This window comes from Myotis nattereri, assembly GCF_964212035.1.
Source record: "Myotis nattereri genome assembly, chromosome: 2".
NCBI lineage: Eukaryota > Metazoa > Chordata > Mammalia > Chiroptera > Vespertilionidae > Myotis > Myotis nattereri.
In genome coordinates, this window is record NC_138076.1 from 12,190,430 (window position 1) to 12,212,427 (window position 21,998).

General features: G+C 34.6%; 1 protein-coding gene across 1 annotated transcript in view; it reads right to left on the minus strand.

Moving 5' to 3' along the window:
• Positions 1-21,998, minus strand: part of PCM1 (pericentriolar material 1) — a 94,775-nt gene that overhangs the window by 59,970 nt on the left and 12,807 nt on the right. The window contains exons 4-16 of the mRNA XM_081084715.1: positions 20,159-20,404; positions 18,200-18,469; positions 16,795-16,965; positions 16,496-16,612; positions 14,854-15,042; positions 10,752-10,929; positions 10,507-10,596; positions 7,860-7,969; positions 5,445-5,661; positions 3,417-3,603; positions 2,350-2,523; positions 1,795-1,952; positions 1,448-1,683 (exon numbers count right to left, since the gene is read on the minus strand). Coding sequence (XP_080940841.1) covers positions 1,448-1,683; positions 1,795-1,952; positions 2,350-2,523; positions 3,417-3,603; positions 5,445-5,661; positions 7,860-7,969; positions 10,507-10,596; positions 10,752-10,929; positions 14,854-15,042; positions 16,496-16,612; positions 16,795-16,965; positions 18,200-18,469; positions 20,159-20,404 — 2,343 coding nt within the window. The remainder of the gene's footprint in view (positions 1-1,447; positions 1,684-1,794; positions 1,953-2,349; positions 2,524-3,416; positions 3,604-5,444; positions 5,662-7,859; positions 7,970-10,506; positions 10,597-10,751; positions 10,930-14,853; positions 15,043-16,495; positions 16,613-16,794; positions 16,966-18,199; positions 18,470-20,158; positions 20,405-21,998) is intronic.

Below are 21,998 nucleotides of genomic sequence, written 5' to 3' on the forward strand. Positions count from 1 at the left end.
GAAAAACTTGGAAAAAGCCAAAAACCAATTCCAATAATGGTTAAATAAGCTATAGTGTATCAATATAAAAAAATGTAATCAAGGGTGTGAGAAAAAGGACTCATATACCATTGCTTAGATATCAATTAATAGAGCCACTTTGGAAAGCAGCTAAGCAGTGTCCATTAAAATTGATATGTGCATAAAATCTAACATAGCAATTCCACTTCTTATATACTCTTGAAAAACACAAATGCAGCAAGTGGCTCAGTTGGTTGGAATGTCATCCTATACACTGAAAAGGTTGAAGGGGTTTGATTCCAGTCAGGAGCATATGGGAGGCAACTTATTAATCTCAATCAATCTCTCTCACAAATCAATAAAAAATATATACTCTTGGAATGCACAAAGAGAGTTGGGCAAGAATATTCACTGGAATTCTTGGAATATTTCTAGTAAAAAACTAGAAACAACAAAAGTATACATCAGTAGGAGTCAGATTAACTAAATTAAGGTCTGTTAATACTACAGAAAACTCTGTTGCAGCTAATAAGAGGTGTATTTAATATATACCACAAACACACACATACATATGCAGTATGATTTATATTTTATAATTACTTTTCTATATAATATTTCACAATTATTTATCTGTAATTATATGGGACTATATATACTAATATGAAAAGTTCTCCAAGACATTGTGAAGTGGAGAAAAAAAGCAAACTGTAAATAATACTTATATGTAGAATCTAAAAAACAAAATAAAAGAACAAACAAAATAGAAATGAACTCAAAGATACAGAGAACAAACTGATAGTCACCAGATGGGAGGGGAGGTTGAGGCCATGGGTGAAAAGGATTAATTAAGTGCAGACTGGCAGTTACAAAAGTAGTCACAAGAATATAAATAAAGTACAGCATAGGAAATATAGTCAATAATATTATAATAATTACATATAGTATTAGATGGGTACTACACTTATTGAGCTGATCACTTCATAAAATATGTCTAATCATTATTCTGTACAGTTGAAACTAATATAATATTGTATGTCAACAGTAGTTAAAAACTAAATTTAAGTGCCAAACATCTAAAGCTGGCATATAGGCTGAAACCGGTTTGGCTCAGTGGATAGAGCGTCGGCCTGTGGACTGAAAGGTCCCAGGTTCGATTCCGGTCAAGGGCATGTACCTGGGTTGCAGGCACATCCCCAGTGGGGGATGTGCAGGAGGCGGCTGATCGATGTTTCTCTCTCATCGATGTTTCTGACTCTCTATCTCTCTCCCTTCCTCTCTGTAAAAAATCAATAAAATATACTTTAAAAAAATAAATAAATAAAGCTGGCATATAGCAAGAACTTAATATATAAATATGTAATAGTATAATTATGCCATGTAATTGTCAAAATATATAAATTTTATCTGATAAGACTGTACTATTTTTTAAAAACCAAGCAGTACTTGCCTGTACCATAGCAACAAGATCTTGCAATTGCCTAAGTTTCTGTTTTGCAGCCATAAGTCTATTGATCTTCTGTTCAAATTCAGCATCCTCGGGAGCCTCATCAGCCACACTGCTCCTGTGACTAGACAATGAAGCTCCACTAGCACCCTCATCTTCTGCTTCTTCCTCCTCCTCATCATCTTCACCTCGTGCAACATGAATCCCCTGTTCTCCTTCTCTATTATATCGACAATCTGCTGAAAACAGGTACCATTGAAATCCGTAATTTCATAAACTTGAGTACTAATGAAAAATCTACTTCCCAAGAACAATATGGCAATAATTTCTGTGAATAGAGTCAATCATACCTAAAGAAGGAGGCATGTTTAAAGCCCTTATGTTGGCAGCAGATCTGTTGTTAATTTCACAATTAGAATGAACTGATCTGCCATCTCTATTATTAGAAACACACTGTGCATTGGAATTACTGTTTACTTCATTCCAGGTGGCAGCTACTTGGGGATTTCTAAAAAAAAGAAAACAGCTTAGTTATTTAAGGTAAAAATAATAATAACAACAACAACCAAGGTTTAGAACTGCTGATAAAGTACTTCCAAACTATGAACACCATTGGTTTTTCCACATTTAAATTCATACAATGAATATTTGGTTCTTGCTTTTCATTAACTTCTGCAATTTAGAAACTTAAAACATTTGAAAAATCAAAATTATACCTAAAATTAAAGAGGTAGAAAAATGCTAATTTAGATACTTCTTGTAATTTACTTGCATTTGATCTAACAAATAGCAAATTTACTAAACTACTATACTCAACTCTTCCCTATTTTTTACACAAGGCAATTAAGATTACACTGACCAAAACAGCATGACTTACAGGAGAAAAGTCAAATAAAAGTTTTTACCGAATGTTAGTAACAGGCTCAGAATTTTCATGCTCAGAATCATATTCTGACTCTTCAGTTTCTTCATCTTTTGTGTTTTCATTTACAGCATCTGTCATCATATCTGATGTTTGTTCATAATAATGAACTAATTCTCTTAGTTCATTCAACCTCTTCCGAACTTCATTTAACTTCCTGATAAAAAACACATATATATGTAATATTAATAACTATTTTAGCAAAGTAAAACATGCATTATTTTCATGTAATAGCAGCCAACACAAACAAAACTTAAGTCTAGTCAAATATCTAGGGGCTATGCCTATAAATAATTTAATTTCAAGTATAGTCTACTCAAAATCTCATCCCTTTATATTTTTCATGCTGTGTTAGGGACAAAAGCATATTAAAGAGTTCCAAGTGTTCATTTTAAGCAGGTATGGATGTTAACAGCTTAAAACTCAATGTCAGAAATATTCCTAGATTTCTTAATATGTATCCAAAATGAGAAGTACAAAACAATTTGAATACTAGCTCTCAGGCAAATCAGGTATGCAAGCATTATTGAGCATTTGCAGATGGTTCCTATAACACAGAAATCTATAAAGTATGTCATATGTTTACCAAAAAATGACCAGCTTAAGTTTTTATTAAGTGCCAGGAGGCATGCCAATGCTTTTTAATCCTTAAAACACCTCTGTGAACAAGTATATTATTATCCCTATTTCGCAGATGAAGAAACAGAGGTTAAATGAGAGTAAGTTATTTGTCCACAGTCATAGAGCCTTAAAAGACACACATACAGAGCTATTTGATTATAAAGCCAGCTTCTAAACCACTTGATTATTTTAACTGTAGTTCAGCTGTTTCTAATTCTTTATTTGAAAACTGGAATACATTTGCTCATAGAAATGATCTGTATTACAATGTCACATACCTCTTGGAAAGCCTAAAGATTGCTCATATAACACCTAGACACACTTGTACTACCATATCACTTAAGAATGCTTAACATATTAAATAAACCCAGAACTTATCCCCATTATCCAATTCTAATCTATTTAACAATATCTGTAAAAGTGTTTTACTGGAGTTTTTCAGTTGGATTTAGATGGCCTTCATTTTCACTCCCATTCTGAGAAACCAGAGAAGCGGCAGGGTAAGGAACTGATGACGGGAGGCTATTGGATTCTCCATTGACAACAGGAGCAGAGGGAGCTGAAGTTGTACTTCTTTGGTCCACACTCCTTTGTGGAGAGGCTGAAGAAGGCACAACTACACACATACAAAAAAAAGTTACCAAAAACAAATATGGCACCAAACATTTATTTATAGTTTGTTTGGATGTAGAAAAATAAAAAGTGGAAGTCATTAACATCTTAAATTCTGCATAAATTTTAGAAACTTAATAATATTAACATCCAGACCACTTATAAACATGATGCTCAACCAAATATAGTTAAAACAGAAAGAAGAACGAAAGACAAGATGAAAATTGACAAGAACTATGATATTCTACCTTTAAAAAGAACAGTATTCCTTGTTAAAGCCCCTGATAAACTTGTTTCTGGGTTAAGTTCATCAAGGCCACTGTGTATGATGTGCAATACATCGTCCACAAATCTTTATAAAGCATCCCTAGCATAGTATGTCCTTAAGAGACTACCAAATCCATAGCTCAGAGGAAATTACATCCGGTCTCCAAGACAAAACTTTCCTTATTCCAAAAAATAAAGCAAAATTGTTAAAGTGACTGTGGTATATCCATACTATGAAATACTACTTGGCAATAAAACATTCAAATTAATGATAGCTCATCCTCTGTAGTCCTTTAACCATTACATTTTAATTATTTTTCTGTTCACACAGATCAGACAAAGGTTATCTTATGCCTTCAAGGGCAGTAAATGAAGATGATGAATTTCTCTACTTCTCTGTCTTCCACCACTTTAAAACTATTGGCATCTGTCTCTTTCTCACAGCAACATCACTACTTGTTGCCTACATCATCAACTGCTACAGCTGCTTTCCAGTAGTCTCTTCACTCTATTCCTGGGCTGCTCTACCTTTGCTGCTGCTTTGCAGTTTTCCAGTGGGGAGAAAATGACTTTTTGGCATCAACAGTAAGCAGTGTGCTACTTTCCATGTGAATAACACTGATCACAAGGCCTTAAATACAACTTTCAAATGTTAAGGTTTTCTTAGTTGTGTTAATCTGTTTAGGAAGGATAAGTGTTGGGATTAGTTTATACTCTAGCAGACTAACAGAGGTCAGGGAAAAGGAGTATGTTTCAGGGTAGGAATACTAAGATTCTTTTGAACTTGGCAAGAGAAGAAACGGGGACTCCAGAAATATTTCTATCCCTTGTTTTTTCTTTAGTTAGAGAACAGCTGGAATGCTAAAGAATAATGACCAACTGAGCCTGACCCTATTGACTCCATTTCTAATGCTAGAGCTCCTACGACTGTTTGGGCAAAAGGCAGGAACCAGGCTTGTGAAGATGAGGATAGCAAATGAAAAATTAGCAACTATATCTTAGACAGAGGCAAGTAAAACATCTGCAAAGCAGAAAAGACAGTTTCTAAAGTATAACTAGGATGATTACTGCCTTTCCTGTTCCCACATGAGATGACTAGTTACATATTTTTTAAAAGGATGTTTTGGGATTTCTGCATTGAACTATTAAGTACTATATAAAAAATTTTTATATCTCACTTTTTTTGGTATAAATACTTTCGTGTTTTTAAACCAAGTATTAATTTGGATTAGTTTTTAAGGGAAAATTTTGAATACGTTAAAATTGCAGTATTATTATGTCTAAGCACCTAATTACCTTCTACTTTTCCCTTAAATTCTCCCAATTTTCAAGGTCTAACTTTATCCTTCCCCTCTGCTGAATTATAGAACAGATCTGACATCTATTTGGCTTTAATCATACTGCCTTATTATTTAAAAGCTTTTCACATGCAAGTTTATCTCCCCACAAAAAAACTGTAATTTTCTTGAGGAACTATGTGTTCATTCACTCACCAAATTATTTACTAAGGAACTACTTATATGCTGCCATTATACTTATGTGTTTTCTACCTAATATCACTAAGCCAGATTTACTTACATGATGAATTGTTGAGATGTTGATCTCGAAGTGTATGAAGTTCTCCAAGCAGTTTGTCCATTTTTTGTTTCTTCTCCTGTAACACTCTCATTTTGCTAAAAAGTTGAACTTTCTCATCAGGTAAATGTTCTGAAACTGCTGGATTCCTGCTCTGGGAAACCTCCCGAGTTAATGAAAGACTTTCTGCCTGTCTCCTATTATCTGGAACAGGTAGAGGCTTATAAAAAAAGAGGAGAAAAATAAAGACTAAGGTAATTAAAGGTTGCATTCTCATTTTTAAAAGGCATAAAAATTCTTCAAGAGTGCCCTAGCTGGTTTGGCTCAGTGGATAGAGCATCAGCCTGCGAATTGAAGGGTCTGGGTTTGATTCTGGTCAAGAGCATATGCCCAGGTTGCAGGCTTGATCCCCAGTAGAAAGTGTGCAGGAAGTAGCTGATCAATGATTCTCTCTCATCATTAATGATCCTATCTCTCTCTCCCTCCCTTAAATCAATAAAAATATATAAAAAATAAATATTCTTCCCGAGAGATATATATTTGCCTAGGTTGTATGGTGGGTAAGTATATGCCTTCCTTATTCCTAAATTGCATAGTGCTTCCTTTTGTGTCAATATAACATATAGTTTTGTTTGTTTTTTTTAATATATTTTATTGATTTTTTACAGAGAGGAAGGGAGAGAGATAGAGAGTTAGAAACATTGATGAAAGAGAAACATAGATCAGCTGCCTCCTGCACATCTCCTACTGGGGATGTGCCCACAACCCAGGCACATGCCCTTGACCGGAATCGAACCTGGGACCCTTCAGTCCGCAGGCCGACGCTCTATCCACTGAGCCAAACCGGTTTCGGCTAACATATAGTTTTATAGACACACAATGACTACACAGTGCCACACTTTATACAAAATAAGCCTTATCAATCCCTCTCTTACCACCACCATAAACTTTTAATTTCTTAAACCTATCAAAGTCTTTCCTACCACTTCTTTCCTATGTTCCTCTATTTAAAATAAAGTATGAAACCTTTCAAAAATCCATTAAGACTTAGGGAATCATATCCTATATAATAAAAAGGTAATATGCAAACTGACCCTAATGGCGGAACGGCCGATGGCTATGATACACACTGACCACCAGGGGTCAGACGTTCAATGTAGAAGCTTCCCTTTGGTGGTCAGTGCGCTCCCACAAGAGGAGCTCCAGTCGGCCACAAGCCGGGCTAATGGCTGCAAGCACAGCAGCGGTGGCGGGAGCCTCTCCCTCCTCTTTGGCAGCGCTAAGGATGTCTGACTGATGGCTTAGGCCCATCCCCGAGGAGCGGGCCTAAGCCATCAGTCGGACATCCCCCGAGTGCTCCTGGGCTGCTGGGCCCCAGGGAGCAGACCTAAACCGGCAGGTGGACATCCCCCAAGGAGTCCCAGACTGAGAGAGGGTGCAGGCCGGTATTGAATAAATGCCATTGAGCTCAGTCAAATTTTACCGTTTCGCCACATTTGCATCAATTTCTTTTTTAAAGAGAACTATAACCTCATAAATACAGCTAAAACTCTATACATAAAAATACCCAACCCCATTACTCTCTCCAAAGATATTAACACGCTTTTAGTATGTAATACCTATGTATGTACTCATACAAACTTATTAGTCCATTTTCCTGTTCATGGATGAACATTTAGGTTGCTTTTTATTTTTATGCTATTAACAATGCTGCATAAACATTCTTATACATAACATGTCTCCTTGTGAACATAGAATTTCTTAAGGTGGGACATTGCAGGATTCCTGAAAAGTATGTATTAGATATTGCTAAATAACTCCCCAAAGTGTTTGGGCCATATTCTCTTATTTTTAGTTGTTCAGCAGACAGGTGATTGTGCCTCTTCAATCATACTCAATTCCACTGGAGAGGTATTAATTCACCTTTCTTACTCAAGGCCCACAGACTGAAAAGTTTGCATTTACATAATTATTTTAAAAGGTCAATAAATTATGAACTTATTAACTCCGAAATTAAACTTAAGAACTTTCTTAAAATTGTTAGAAATTATTACAAGGACACAGATTCAAAGAAAACAAGTTTAAAGATTGTGATCATTTATCTTTGAGAGGCAAAAAGAACGTGTTATTCAGTAGCACACAAAGGGAAAATTTCACTAATCACTTCATTCAAAATAGATTTTCCTTTAATTTATTGTTTCTCAAAGTATAGTCCCTAGACTACAAGCACTAGCACACATGGAAAAAACCCACGCTAAATGTATGAATCATAATTGTAAAGGTGTGAAGAATCCTACTGAATAGAAATCTACATTATTTTAACAATCGTATCAGATGATACTTATGCTCAATAAGGTTTGAACTCCACTGTTTTAATTAATGTGATTTTACACTCAACTATCGTGAAAAAATTGTTACCTGAGAATCACGAAGCTGATTATGAAAATGCTGAATTAAATCATTCAATTCTTCATGTAGTTCAGATGTGATACTAACTCCAGATAGACTTCCTGTATTTTCTGTTACAACTGGAAAGAAAAATTAAGAACTATTAATTAAAGCAAATAAATACACCACCTTAATTTATGAGAAACTAAAAATAAATTTTGGGGAAACAGGACTTAAAAAAACGTCCACTAACATAATTTGAAACTAGTTAACCCTGATTTATCTGTCAACCAATCATTTTATCATTTCCATCTAATCTGAAAATAAAGGGAAAATGACAAAACTCTAAGATAGTGGTTCATCTTTTTCTGTCCCAACATTTGAGGAGGAATACTTTTACATCCTAATTAAGAACAGTGACTGAATGGAGGATGGGGACAGGTCTAGCAGACTGGGTCGAGGCTGTGTTAGGGAAAGTACTTGTCTAAAAAAGAACAGCTGATTCTGATAGGTCTCAATTCCCATCTCCACTAACAAATGACGCTCTAGTTCAGGGGCTAGCAAACTTTCTTCAAAATACAGATAGTATTAAATATGTTAAGCTCTACAGAAATACAATATTTGTTTCAACTACTCAACCCTGCCATTATAGGGCAAAAGTAACCACAGAAAATACATAAACAAATGGGCATGGCTATATTCCATGAAACTTTATTGCAGGTAGTGGGCCAAATCGAGTTGGCCATCGTTTACTGACCCCTGCAATAGAACAGATAATTTATTGAAGTAATTGCTTGTGCTACTAGTCATACTAAAAAACCGTAGTTTTTATCTTCCTTCCTAAGGCAGTATTCTGATGACAATTTTGATAACAGTTGGTGCTCTACTATCCAGCCACCCCATGCTTATCCTAGCTCTAAATGAGACACTGGCTATAAACTGTTTCTGTTTAAAAGGAAAATACTAGCTTTTTCTATTGAGAAATTTGAATTTCAGGGCTGCAGAGAATCCCACACAGCTAGTCCAAACTATGTTTTAAAAAGGAAGAAATTACAGTCTAGATAACACACAGCTTTCTAGTTAAATGATGAAAGGAGTACTCTTTCCCAGGACAATTACGTTGCCTCTTACATTCCAGAAAATTAAATTTAACAACTGTGGCTTTCCATCAGTATTTCTCTGCAAAATTCCATAAATACAAGAGTAAATCTGCCTTAAGATTATTAACCTAAAGTTCTTTTTGAAACAGTATATCAAATAAATTAAAACTCTTATTCCTGGTCCCTGCCTCATGACAGTACACATTTTTCTCCTTTTAAAAAATAGATTATCTGCTTACTTAAAAATAAAAGTTCATAAACAGAAGACCACTGACCTAAAACTCAAGAGATCTGATGCTACTAAAATTTCCTATAAGCTTATGGAAATCACAAACTCTGTGTTGGAGGTCCTTCTTTATAAAGTGAGAAAACAAGAAAAGCTCCTGAGACTAACCTACAATTTTGTGATAATCAAATGAGATGACATAAACTTAACTATGTCAAATAATATAACTATTACAGGAAAGTCTCTGAAATCTAACACTCCAAATCTGAAAAATGTTTAAAAGTATATTATTAACCAAACTAGTATTGGTCATTAGTAAAATATGTTTTTCCTAAATATAAAAGTTAATGATACTTTGAATTTTAAAACGGAAAGTGGGAATAAAAATCTTGTAATTATTGCCCTGGCCAAGAAGCTCAGTTGATTGGAGCATTACCCTGTGCACAAAAAGGTTGCGGGTTCAATTCCTGGTCAGGGCACATACCTAAGCTGAGGGTTCCATACCTGGTGGGGGTGATTATGGGAGGCAACTGATCAATGTTTCTGCCTGTGTCTGTCTGTCTGTCTGTCTGTCTCTCTCTCTCTCTCTCTCTCTCTCTCTCTCCTTTCCTTTCTCTCTAAAAATCAATAAGCATAGACTTGGTGAGGATTTTTTAAAAATCTTATAATTACTACTATATGTACAACTATACGACTATATACTTATTATAAAAGAGTAAGTTACTTGCAAGTTATAAAGTTCCTTTTGAAAAGGGAAAAATTAAATTATGCATATCAGAGGGCTGAGCCAGTGGGATGGGTGTGAGTAGCAGGATAAATCAAGTAACAAGGTTAACTTCAGTGAGGACCTAAAATGGAGAGCCCACAGGGTGATAAGTTATTAGAATGGGATGACAGACTACTAGAAAATATTACCTGAGTTTTAAAAAGTAACAATTTGTTTCCAACTTAATGAAGATTAAACACTTAGGTTTGAAGGTGATGAGACAAATTAAACTCAATACTAAACAATGCAATAAAATTTCCACCTAAGTGATATATGACTATTAGGGAAAAAAAGAATATTTCTGAGTCTCAGGAAGACTGTATAGGATAAAAACATAGCCCAAAGGAACTGCTGTACACAATTGGATACCTAATTGAAATAACAGAACTACTAGTAACCTCAGAAGCTAAAAAAGCTCTACAAATCTAATCTAATCACCATCTTACTTAAGGTCTTAACCCTTCCTTGGGAGGCAAGTAAAATACAGCAATCCTACCTAAATGAAGTACAAAAGGTGGAAATAAAAGCATTAACAGCACTATCAGTCTGAGGTACAAAAACAGAACTACAGCCTGTCCCTTTTACCTCGTAAGGGTACTCTCTGATGAAAAGGAGAGCGAGATGGCTGTCTGCCCGGTACAGTAGGATGGCCAGGATTTGCCCCTGCAATCTTTTCTGCATAACCAGAGAAAAGTACAGGACAAGGTAAGCCTTATATTTAGGTTTCTAAACTCGTCAATGATCAAGATCTGACTATCTAATAACCAGCATCCACCTTGCAGTACTATCACGCCTTGCTTGTAAAACAACATTCTAAGACTGTGGCATACCAGAGTCATCCATCACAGCAATAGCCTGCTCTGCTTTATGTTGCAGAGCAAGAAGAGCAGCTTGTCTTCCCTGCAGAGCTCGCAGTTGCTCCTGCTGCTGTAACATCCTTTTTAATAAATCATGTTGTTTCTTCAAATTTTCTATATCTTCCATAGGTTCCTGCTGAGGATCTCTGGCCTGGAAAATAAGACCAACGACAATTATATCTATTAAAATTCAGGTTTCCGTTTTGATTACCAATGGTAAAGTACATACATAAATAATAAATTAGTACTAAATATACAACCCTAGACACAGGTTTAGTACACTTTAAGAAAAAAAAAATGGTAACACAGGGAGCCTGCCATATTAAGAGAAGGTAGATAAGTAATTTCATAGTCAAAGACCATAAGCAATGGCTTAGCATAAAGAGGAATCAACAAAAGGAAAATAAAGAAAAAGGCATACAATAAAAGACAGGAAGGCTAAAAGGCAAAAGGAGCTATAAACACCTACATATACACAAATAAAGGAGGGATCCAGGCCTTACAGAAAAGGAAGAGCAAATCACACGAGGCTAATGCTCTAAAAGTATCCTTGAAAAAGAATTTTTAAAAAACTACACTAAAAACTAAAAAACAAAAGTTTTGCCCCACTCCTAAGAGATGTTTAAAAAAAACCCACCAAACAATTTTAAAAACACATATTTCATTTGATAATCTGATGTGAAAGGCTTTAATTTACTCACATCACATTATACAAGCAAAAGTAAAGCAGAAATTTTATATTTTGTATTAAAAATTTTTTTTTCAAAAATAAGTTCATTTAGAATACTCTGATATTCCCCCCCAAAGTAGCCAGCATCTTTGCCTAAAAGTAGAGGATCAGATTATTTAAAAACTAAGTTTTAAAAACTTAAAATTATTCATATGTAACCCAACAAGAAAAATTAAGTCAACTAAGCAGAGACAAATTTAAATATAACTAGGGAACAATAAATTATAAACCAAATTATGCCTGAACTATTTACCATAATATTTTTCATCATAGATATGCTTTTTAAAAATCTTATATTTTAAAAGTTTAATGATTCTACATATTATTTATGTAAAATGCTTCTTTAACTCAGAAACGTATGTTACATTCTTTCCTGTCATAACTCATCTTCTTCTGGCTTATTTCAACACTATTTATATCTAAAAAAAAAAAAAAGAATTTGAAAGTGAGGGGTAACTATAGTTAACTTTCTCAGACTTGATCCAAAATAATTTCATCTAAGTCCAAAGTCACTGGTAAAATGTAAAACCAGAGCAAAAATAGGTACAGATCTTAATGGAATGACTAAGAGAAATGTCTCCAGACCGATATCAAATATCCCAGCAAAGAATCAATGGCAATTAATTAGGAGAAGAAACATTGCACAAATAAAGTAAACTGTGATCTAGGAAAAAAGAAAACTTTCAAGAATGTATATAGTTCCACCTAATTTAAAAATCCTCCCCTCTCTCAAAAATAGTTCAGACCTCAAGGTAACGTGAAACCTATCTATTCCTAAAGAGTTTACTAAACAACATAATATTATGGACTTTTACACTTTAAAAAGCAAACTTTTTGAATTAACTTTAACCCGTTAGTCACATCTATTTGCAAAACTTTGATATTCTAATTATAAAGAATTCTGAACTATTTACTAAAGTAAACACAATTACCTTCAGACTTTTCACTAATCCAGAGATGCATTCCCAAACAATTTTTTACATTAGTGAGGTTTTATTACTGCTTAATAACTTTTGCATCCATAAAAAATACCATTTCAGAACAATACTTCAAAAACTGAACTAAGGGCTGTCGGTGGGGACTACTAGCAAATATAAAGGGAAGACAAGAAAATGGAAATAAAAATACTTAGGGATAAGAACATCAAGAGGATGGTGCATGGAACAGAAACCCAAAAAAGAAGCCAAGCCTAAATCCACCCTTCAAACCATACTAACCTTTCTGAGTCACTTTCAACAAGCATGCTTTTAGTTTACAAATTTAATAAAATGACTTGGGGCATGAAATCCTGAGTTACATACAGGTTAACAGTCTGATTTCAGAAAACCCCAAGTTTCCTCTACTTAGCTGAGGCTCCTCCAATATTCTTCATGAATGCAAATGTATTTTTAAAGCTAAACAGCACTTCAGATAAATATGCACTCCAACTTTATTTTTTTATGTGAAAGATGAGGAATTAAAAGCCCAGAGAAAATAAAGCTATGATTTATCCAATATCACAGTTCAGGGAAGTAAAATTCCTAGGTCCTATTTTGAGTTTTTAACACCATACTATCTGCTCCAAAATTATGCATTTAGATAGTTGTAAACACAGAGGTCTAAGGTACAATCTCTGAAGAAGCATAATCTGATTTGGGAGACAAAGTTAGACATGAAAAAAACTAGAAAAAACTAAAAATATTTTTAAAAGCCTATAAATTTTCTAAGAGCTAGGATTAAGGGTAAGGAAAAAGATGAGAATGGGAAAACAATGAGGACGTAAGTATTTGTGAAAAGGCTTCTGTTTAAAACTATGCCAAATGTCATCCTATCTATAAAATAATCCATAAAATGGACTCTGACCTTGTAGGCAACTTCAGAATATTCATTTTCCATTATGTTGAATCTCAGGTAAGATCTCAACTTTTCCCCCTACTCTTCTAATAGAATACTACATTTCGATGGATGTTAAGGAAGGAATGAAGGTGGGGTAGGAAGAATGACAGATTCTGCATAGCAGAGAAAGAATCAAGTCAGTTGGTTGGAATTATGAATTTTTTCTGAGAAATTAAAATAATTTTATGAAGAGTACTGATAGAACTACTCTAGGATGGCCCTAAGAATCAAACAATTAAAGAGACTCAAATTAAAATAAACTCCAAGAAGTTCAGGAGAATAATATTCATTTACAAGGATGTTATTAAAAGAAACTTAAAATAAGGAAGGTGGTTTTTAAAAGTATATGTAATATCTTACATTACATACTGGTATATGCAATGTCTTAGGGAAAGAACTGGCAAATACTATGCTATAGTAATTATCAACTCTTAAGTTCTCTTTGTCACTATTTAGAAGACTTAAAGAACATTAGTTCCAAAGAGTATCTACTGTGTTTCACGTTCACTTTCTCTTCTCTTCTCAAATGCCAGTAGTTTAAAAATAATCAGCTACTTTGTTGACTTTTCTGTTCAATTGGGGTACCTTTTGCTTAACATTTTATAGTAATATCACCAAAGCTGACTTTAATCTGTATCTTCAAACTCTTGTGGGAGCCATAAAAAAAAAAGACACCTAGAAGTTAAGCTTTGCCATTTTTAAACAGACACACACAAAAAAATATGTACATAACAAAAAAATATACATAAAAGAAAGACTAATCCTAGGTAATAAGCTAGTAATAAAACATGAAATTAGTCTTATCTATACTCACTTATTAAAATAGCCCTTTATTCTTGCCAAATGGATATGAGCACCTTTAGAAATGCTATTTTTATTCAAACTGTTTAACTGGAACTACACAAATAGTTGTCTTTAAACATTTACTGAGTGCCGTTATGCAAATAATAAAAAATTAAAAGAAAAAAACATTTAGAGCAAACACTGGAGGAAAAGAATTGCAAAAACATTAGCAAACAAAGTCAACTGGATTAAGTATTTTTCACACACACAGAAAAACAACAAAACAAGAATGGAAGGAGTTTCCAATAGGAACAAAACTACAAACCAAAAGGCAAGTAATGGTCAAGGCAGATATTTGGCTCTATTTTGAATTCTCAATAGCAAAAAAAAAAAATGCATTACATTTTGAGTTCTCAAAGGAAAAATGGACTAAGTTTCAGGTCCTTTGTTAATGCAAATTCAAAACATCTGCAAAATTTAACCCCTGGAGAGGAGTATAAGAAAGCAGAAAAGAATAAAAACATTAAAAAACAGCATTTTACTAAAGCAAATTACAATATAATTAACCATGTTTGTAACACATTTAAGTAAAATAGCAGTAACAGAAAAGCAAATAAGGAGGAGAAAATATGAACAAAAGAGTTGCTCATTTACAGACTTCCCAAGTTAATATTGTGAAGTATATACCTTTGAGGGAAATCCACGTTTTCGGCTATATTTCCTATTAGGCCTCAGTTCCCTGTCATTCTGAGGAGGTCTGTCACCTTTCCCTTTTGGACTTGTAGTAACGTCAATGTCTGAAACCTGTTCTTGTGAAGCTGAATTCCCTAGTTTGTCCTCAATGAACGGCCGAATTCTCAGACTAAAAGATGCCTCCTTTATTAAATAGTGTAGCATATTAATTTCTTAACACAAACTCCTGTTTAACATACAAGTCACCCTTATAAATACAGAAAATTTACGTCTATTCTTTAAAAAATCAATCCACCCTCCCACAAGTGTCAATAAACTTACAACTTTTAAATTTCTATACACTAGACTATTGCTTATTGTAATTATCTTATCCTAGACAATTTCCAAGTTATACAACTGCTGATGCATATTTTAACATTTATGTTGCTATGTTATTAATCAACTTCAATATGACTTTGTTATAAAAAAATTGTCTTCATGGTGAGCACTATATAAAAATTGTAATAACCAACTATACCATTTCCCACCCATCCCCAACAGAATTCCTTTACCCATAGGCCCCAACCCTTCCATTTCTGCTGGAATGAAAGGTGAGGAAGAAATTATTCCCAGCACCACTATAAACAGAAAAACAATTTCCTCATTAGAATCCATCCTTCTACAATTATTTTGATCAAGCCCTCTGAATATCTCCTAGTGAAAATAGTGTAGAGAAAAAAATTCAAATTTCCTCTTTAAATTAAGAAGGGCAGGGGAGAGAAAGGAGGCAGATAAGAAACTACTAATATGCAGGTCAATACTAAAAGGAAACAAACCTTCAAATTCCTAATGCTGAATAGTATGTGGAATGAAAGATATACATATACCATGTTTCACAAGAAAAGCTTTAGTGGTAACAGGTTTTGAAGTTTACTAATGCACAGTTATAGGTGCATCTATTAAAATAAAAATACTTGAAAGCAAAATAGTTTTAAAGCACACTAATGTCTCTGAACTAAGTGTATTTTACAAATCTTTCCTCAAAATTCTGTAAAATCCTGATTATTTTTCAAGATATATTTTAAGAAATCTCATTTTGTAGAGTCAGAAGTTATAGTATTTTTCTCTGTGTGAATAAATAACAATGAAAATACTACCTTGTCCAATTTTCATCTCAATTTTTCAGTCATCTGATTTGCTACAGTTCCTAGAGACTAACCTGAAAAATGAAAAATCCTAATAGCCTTAAAATGAGTCCTCAATGGCAAATGAACTTGGCAACTTGAAATAGACAATATGCTAAGCAGTGATACTCTATACTTATAGCTCTTATATCCATGATGAATTTAAACTTTCCCAATGCTGTTCAAAATGAGTAAACTTGTGCTTAACAAAACAAACTAGAAAAACCTTGTTTCTGTAAGCTGAAAATCAGAAATTATTAGATTTTAAAATCAACCATTAAAACTATATTTTAATGTTAATAAAACTTTTAAACTTCCAGGTTTAAAAAGAATACAGTCAGCATTAACAATTTGAAGTTTCTTCCCTGAAATATACTTTTCATTAAGGAATGCCTATAAAAATATAATCTTGAAAAATGGGAGAAAAGTTTAAATCTTCACTTCTAGCACTTTAATTACCAAAAGCCGCTTACCGTGGTATCTGAAGCCTCAGACTGCACATCTATGTTTAGCGATGTGCTCTCAGCTACAGAACCAGATCCCACAGCTGAATCTATAGTCCGAACATCCTCCTCCTCATTTTCTCTAGCCTGAAATATTTTAGTGGTATAAATCATACAACTATTAAAAAGGGCAGTAAAATGTTATAATGGATGGCACGATTTTCTGAAATATATCAACTCCTCTGACGTGGCACAGAATGTCATCAGTACATGTACACTGATATACTAAAAAATAACCCAATACATTATTTGAAAGGTCCATAACTTACAAGGATTTTTTGGAGAAATCTCATATACGACTTTTCTTGTTCTTTAAGGTGATCTATTAGATGTGTAAGGCGCTCAACATTAGCAGATCTTTCATTTTTCTCTACAAGATCTTCCCGCATGGAACTAGCTTTAGCAATATAGTCACGAATCTGAACAAGCCTGCTTACAATCTGCTGGGGAAATATTTTTTTAAAAAGGCATAAAAGTAAACAGAATGTAAAACTAAGCATAATTCATTACACAGCAACAAATTTATATACTTTAAACTTCAATAAGACTAAAAATACTTCTAAAAATTGTGTAAATTCATACAATTCATCAAACTTCAATATGACTAAAAATACTTCTAAAAATTGTGTAAATTCATGAATTCAAACAAATTTAGAATTTCATCAAAACATAATCAATACTAATAACTCCAATTACTCTTAATTTAAAATTTTCAAAATTTGTTTTTTACATATTTACATTACCTGAAAATTTTTATTTATAGAACTGCATATCAAACTATTTATAATTTTTTTGTTTATATTTATTTATAAATAAATATTAAATTATTATAAATGCTTTTGAAAGTACTTTTTTTTTATTAAATATATTTTATTGATTTTTTACAGAGAGGAAGGGAGAGAGATAGAGAGTTAGAAACGTCGATGAGAGAGAATCATCGATCAGCTGCCTCCTGCACATCTCCTACTGGGGATATGCCCGCAACCCAGGTACATGCCCTTGACCGGAATCGAACCTGGGACCTTTCAGTCTGCAGGCCGACGCTCTATCCACTGAGCCAAACCGGTTTCGGCTGAAAGTACTTTTCAAAAGAATTATTATATCACCATTTTTAAAATTCTTACAACAATCTATTAATCACTTTGCTCCCAAACCCCCTTTACTAAAAATTGGCAATATAGTATTTGACAGATGAACAGCATCCTTGATCTATCTGAATATGTCATTTTAGGTAAAAAGAAATTTACTTTATTTTCAATAAATCTGACAGATTAATGAAAAGTGTCAGGGAGTACTTTAATTCTACCTAACAAATATTCCTATGTGCATAATCTAATATAATTATACTAGAGGCCTGGTGCACAAATTTGTGCATGGGGATGGGTAGTGGTGGGACTATGGGAGGCTGGCCTGCAGGCCTGGATCAGGCAATCGGGGCCAGCAGGCCAGGGGGGAGGGGCCGGGGGAGGTTGACTATGGGAGCGCACTGACTACCAGGGGGCAGCTCCTACGTTGAGCATCTGCCCCTTGATGGTCAGTGCACATCATAGCTACCGGTCATTTGGTCATTCGGTCATTATGGTCACTCAGGCTTTTATATATATAGGTTTTTAATGTTAATGTTTTAGACTTTGAGGTTTGTGAAGGCAAAGAGCAAAAGAAACATTTTACCACCTGGCTGCTCTCCATTGCAGGCTCTCCTCTCCCATCTTCTTCAGACACTTGACAGTTTTGCAAAAGGTCATTACTTAAAGCAGAAGCAAGCAACTCTTTACATTGTGCTGAGCCAATAACTTCTCTCTTTTGAGGACCTGGAGCAGCATCTTTGCTCTTGTTAGTATTAATCTGCATAGGCAAGAAGTTGAAGGGCTTTCGGTTCTCACTAGGCTGACGTTTGTTATTAGCAGCTGTTGCTCGGCCTTGAGAATCACTTCCAATGCTTCTCTATATATGAAAAAGAAAACAAATTCAAACATTTACCTTACAACAATTAAAAAAATCTTAGTCAGTTTCACCATCAGACACTGATTCAGGTGTGCATAAACACCTTGTAGTAAGATATGAAATAGCTTCAGATCTACAAAATTCTACTAAAATATCAAAATTTGGTCAGTACAAATTTGATTCCTAATTTTCAGACTATTCAACTAATGAATATCAGCAAGATTAGTCTACAGAAAGTACTAGGACATATTTATAACTAACAGTGCTAGTCTTACTTGTTCACAGATTTTTGTATAGGCTTTAGATCCAATGAATCAATGTTAAATTAATATGACCACCAGCATAAAGAGTTGTTTTTATGAAGCAACGCCTGAAAAAGTACTAGGCTCAGTGCCTGGCATATAATATGTGTTCAATAATTAGTAAATAAATGACTAAATGACATATGATCATCACCATACCAGACTTGATCTACATTTATGCATATCTGGAAACCTGTTAATCTATATAAAGTACTGATGTGATAGTAAAATAGTAAGAGTTCATTATCATTTACCCAAAATGGCAAATTATTCAGCTTTTAAAAGGATGGAAATCCTGACATGTGCTGCAACAGGGATGAACCTTGAGAACACTATACTGAGTAAAATAAGCCAGTCACCAAGAGGACAAATACTGTGTAAAGCACATATGAAGTTCATTAACATTAAACTCATCACCAACAGCACAAGCTGTTATACCTAGTCCCACATGAAGTACCAAGAGCAGTCCAATTCAGAGACAGAAAGCAGAATGGTGGTTGTCAGGGGCTGTGGGGAGTGGAGAATGAGTTGTTGTTTTTTAATGGGAATAGAATCGTAGTTTTCCAAGATGAAAACAGTTCTGTAGCTGGATGGTGGTGATGGTATCCCAATAAGGTGAGTGTAAATAATGTCACTGAACTCTTAAAAATGGTGAAGATAGTTAATTTTTTATGTTATGTGCAGTTTACCACAATTAAAAAAACAAAACCTCAGCATCTTAAAGAGTTCATTATCATTTCTACTTGCTCTTATTTGTAAACTTTACTTCAGCGATTACTAATACAAACTCTAGTTTTATTCTAAATGAAGTTTATCCAACACATTCCACACTGAGCCAATAATAAATATTCTAATATGGGTCTTCCATTTTCCTTAATAGCAATCTTTTTTTTTTAAAATATATTTTATTGATTTTTTACAGAGAGGAAGGGAGAGAGATAGAGAGTTAGAAACATCGATGAGAGAGAAACATCGATCAGCTGCCTCCCGCACAGCTCCCACTGGGGATATGCCCGCAACCCAGGTACATGCCCCTGACCGGAATTGAACCTGGGACCTTTCAGTCCGCAGGCCGACGCTCCATCCACTGAGCCAAACCGGTTTCGGCCTTAATAGCAATCTTATTCAGTACTAACAAAATTTAGTTTCATACTGAAATAATTTTAGTAATAAGATACAGTAACAAAGTAAAGAAAGATATCTTTAGCAAGTTTAGAAATAAGACCTGCTGCCCTTCAAAGAACCTACAGTACCATCACTGACTAAAATTCTTTCCATGCAGAAACTAAAAAAAATAAAAAGCTCAATATTTTATTTAAAAGAAATTATTTAATCCATCTCAAATATTTCCCTTAGTCAAAACTTATTTTTAAAATAATTCACTAACCTGATCTAAATCACCGAAGTTTATCCGCTGTTTAAGTTTCTCCAATTCTGCCTGCTCTGGAACAGACATCTGAGTCATATATCTACTATGTGGAAATGTGTGTGGAGTCTTTGTCCTTCGTCTTCCAACTCCTGGTGATGACTCCGGAGAAATATCATTAGTTACCCTCTTATCACTTTCTACACCAAACTTTTTCTTATTCTTTTCTGATGATCTATTTGCCTTCTTCTGTTGGCCACCCCAATCCTTTAAAAAAGTAAAGGCAAGAGTTAATAGGGCCTCTATCAAACCAGAAAAATTACTTATGCTTAAAAAATTTTGGTAAGTTTTAAAAATGACCAAACACTTTCACATCAACATGTAATCTTAGAGACAATTATTTACTACTAGAGGCCTGGTGCATGAATTCATGCACAGGTGGGGTCTGGCCAGCCCGCCCCAATCTGGGCTGATCGGGGGCAGGACTGGATGAGGGAGGGGCTCCAGGCGTTTGGCCAGCCAGCCCCACCCCTGATCGGGGTAGGGGGGCTGATCAGGGGCGGGGCTGGCCAGGGGGAGGGGCCTCGGGCTGTTGGCCAGTTGGCCCCATCCCCTGGTCGAACTCCCTGTCGAACTCCCGGTCGCAGGGACAATTTGCATATTAGTCTTTTATTATATAGGATTACTAAACCATCAGTTTTAGATTAGTACCAAAAAAAAAAAGAAATCCCCAAACTCCAACCGTAGGGTCAGTCTTAATATATATTTTCAAAAGCATTTTTATAAATGGTTATTATTTATAAACTAGAGGCTTGGTGAACGAATTCACGCACGGGTTGGGTCCCTTGGCCTGGCCAGTGATCAGGGCTGTCTCACCCAGTCCCAATCGGGGCTGGTTGGGAGGAGGGACCGCAGGAGGTTGGCCGGCCAGGGGAGGTTGGCTGTGGGATTGCACTGACCACCAGGGGGCAGCCCCTGCATTGAGCATCTGCCCCCTGGTGGTCAGTGCGCATCATAGTGACAGGTTATTTGGTGACCTGTCATAACAGTCGCTTAGGTTTTTAGATAGATAGATAGATAGATAGATAGATAGATAGATAGATGATAGATAGATTGATTGAATATGGAAATTAATTTACAGATACCTTTACTGCCCTCCTTTAAAGTTAGTATGAATGATAAGAAGGCAGATCTGGAATCAACCTGGGTTCTAAAGTAATTACTGTTTTCTGAAGAAATACTCCATTGCATGACCCTAAGCAATTTAACTTCCCATAGTCACAACTGCCTAATCTCTAAAATGGTGTCACCTTTAAAACACAATTAAAAATAACATACAGAAAATATCTAGCACAGTGCCTAGCATATAGTAAGCAATAAACATAACTTACTGTTTTTATAGGAAACAGTGTTCTTATTATATAAGATCTGATAACAAAAAATGCTTAATGTTTTCACTAGAAAACATTTTTATTTACTAACCTAACTCATTCAACAAAAAGTCTATAAATTCCCACCATATCTAGGTTAGAAGAATCCTTTAGTTTTACAATAATAAAACCTTTGGGATATTTTCCTCATTTATAACAAAACTTCCTTCTCTACAAACTGTCCCTCCACCCCAATCCATGTGTTGGTGTTCCTGCCAATCTCTTATTCTATCAACCCCATCCAATCCTGCCATAGATAACTGGAAAAAAAGATGCATATCTAATGTAATTTGGGATATTTATACTTTAAAATTTCACTAGTCAGTGAAAAAGGTAACTAGTCAGTATTTAATTGCAGCTGTAACTGAAAACTTTAGAATCAAAGGGCAGCCATAGTGCACCATGTGGAGCAGAAGAGAAAGCTGGGCTGT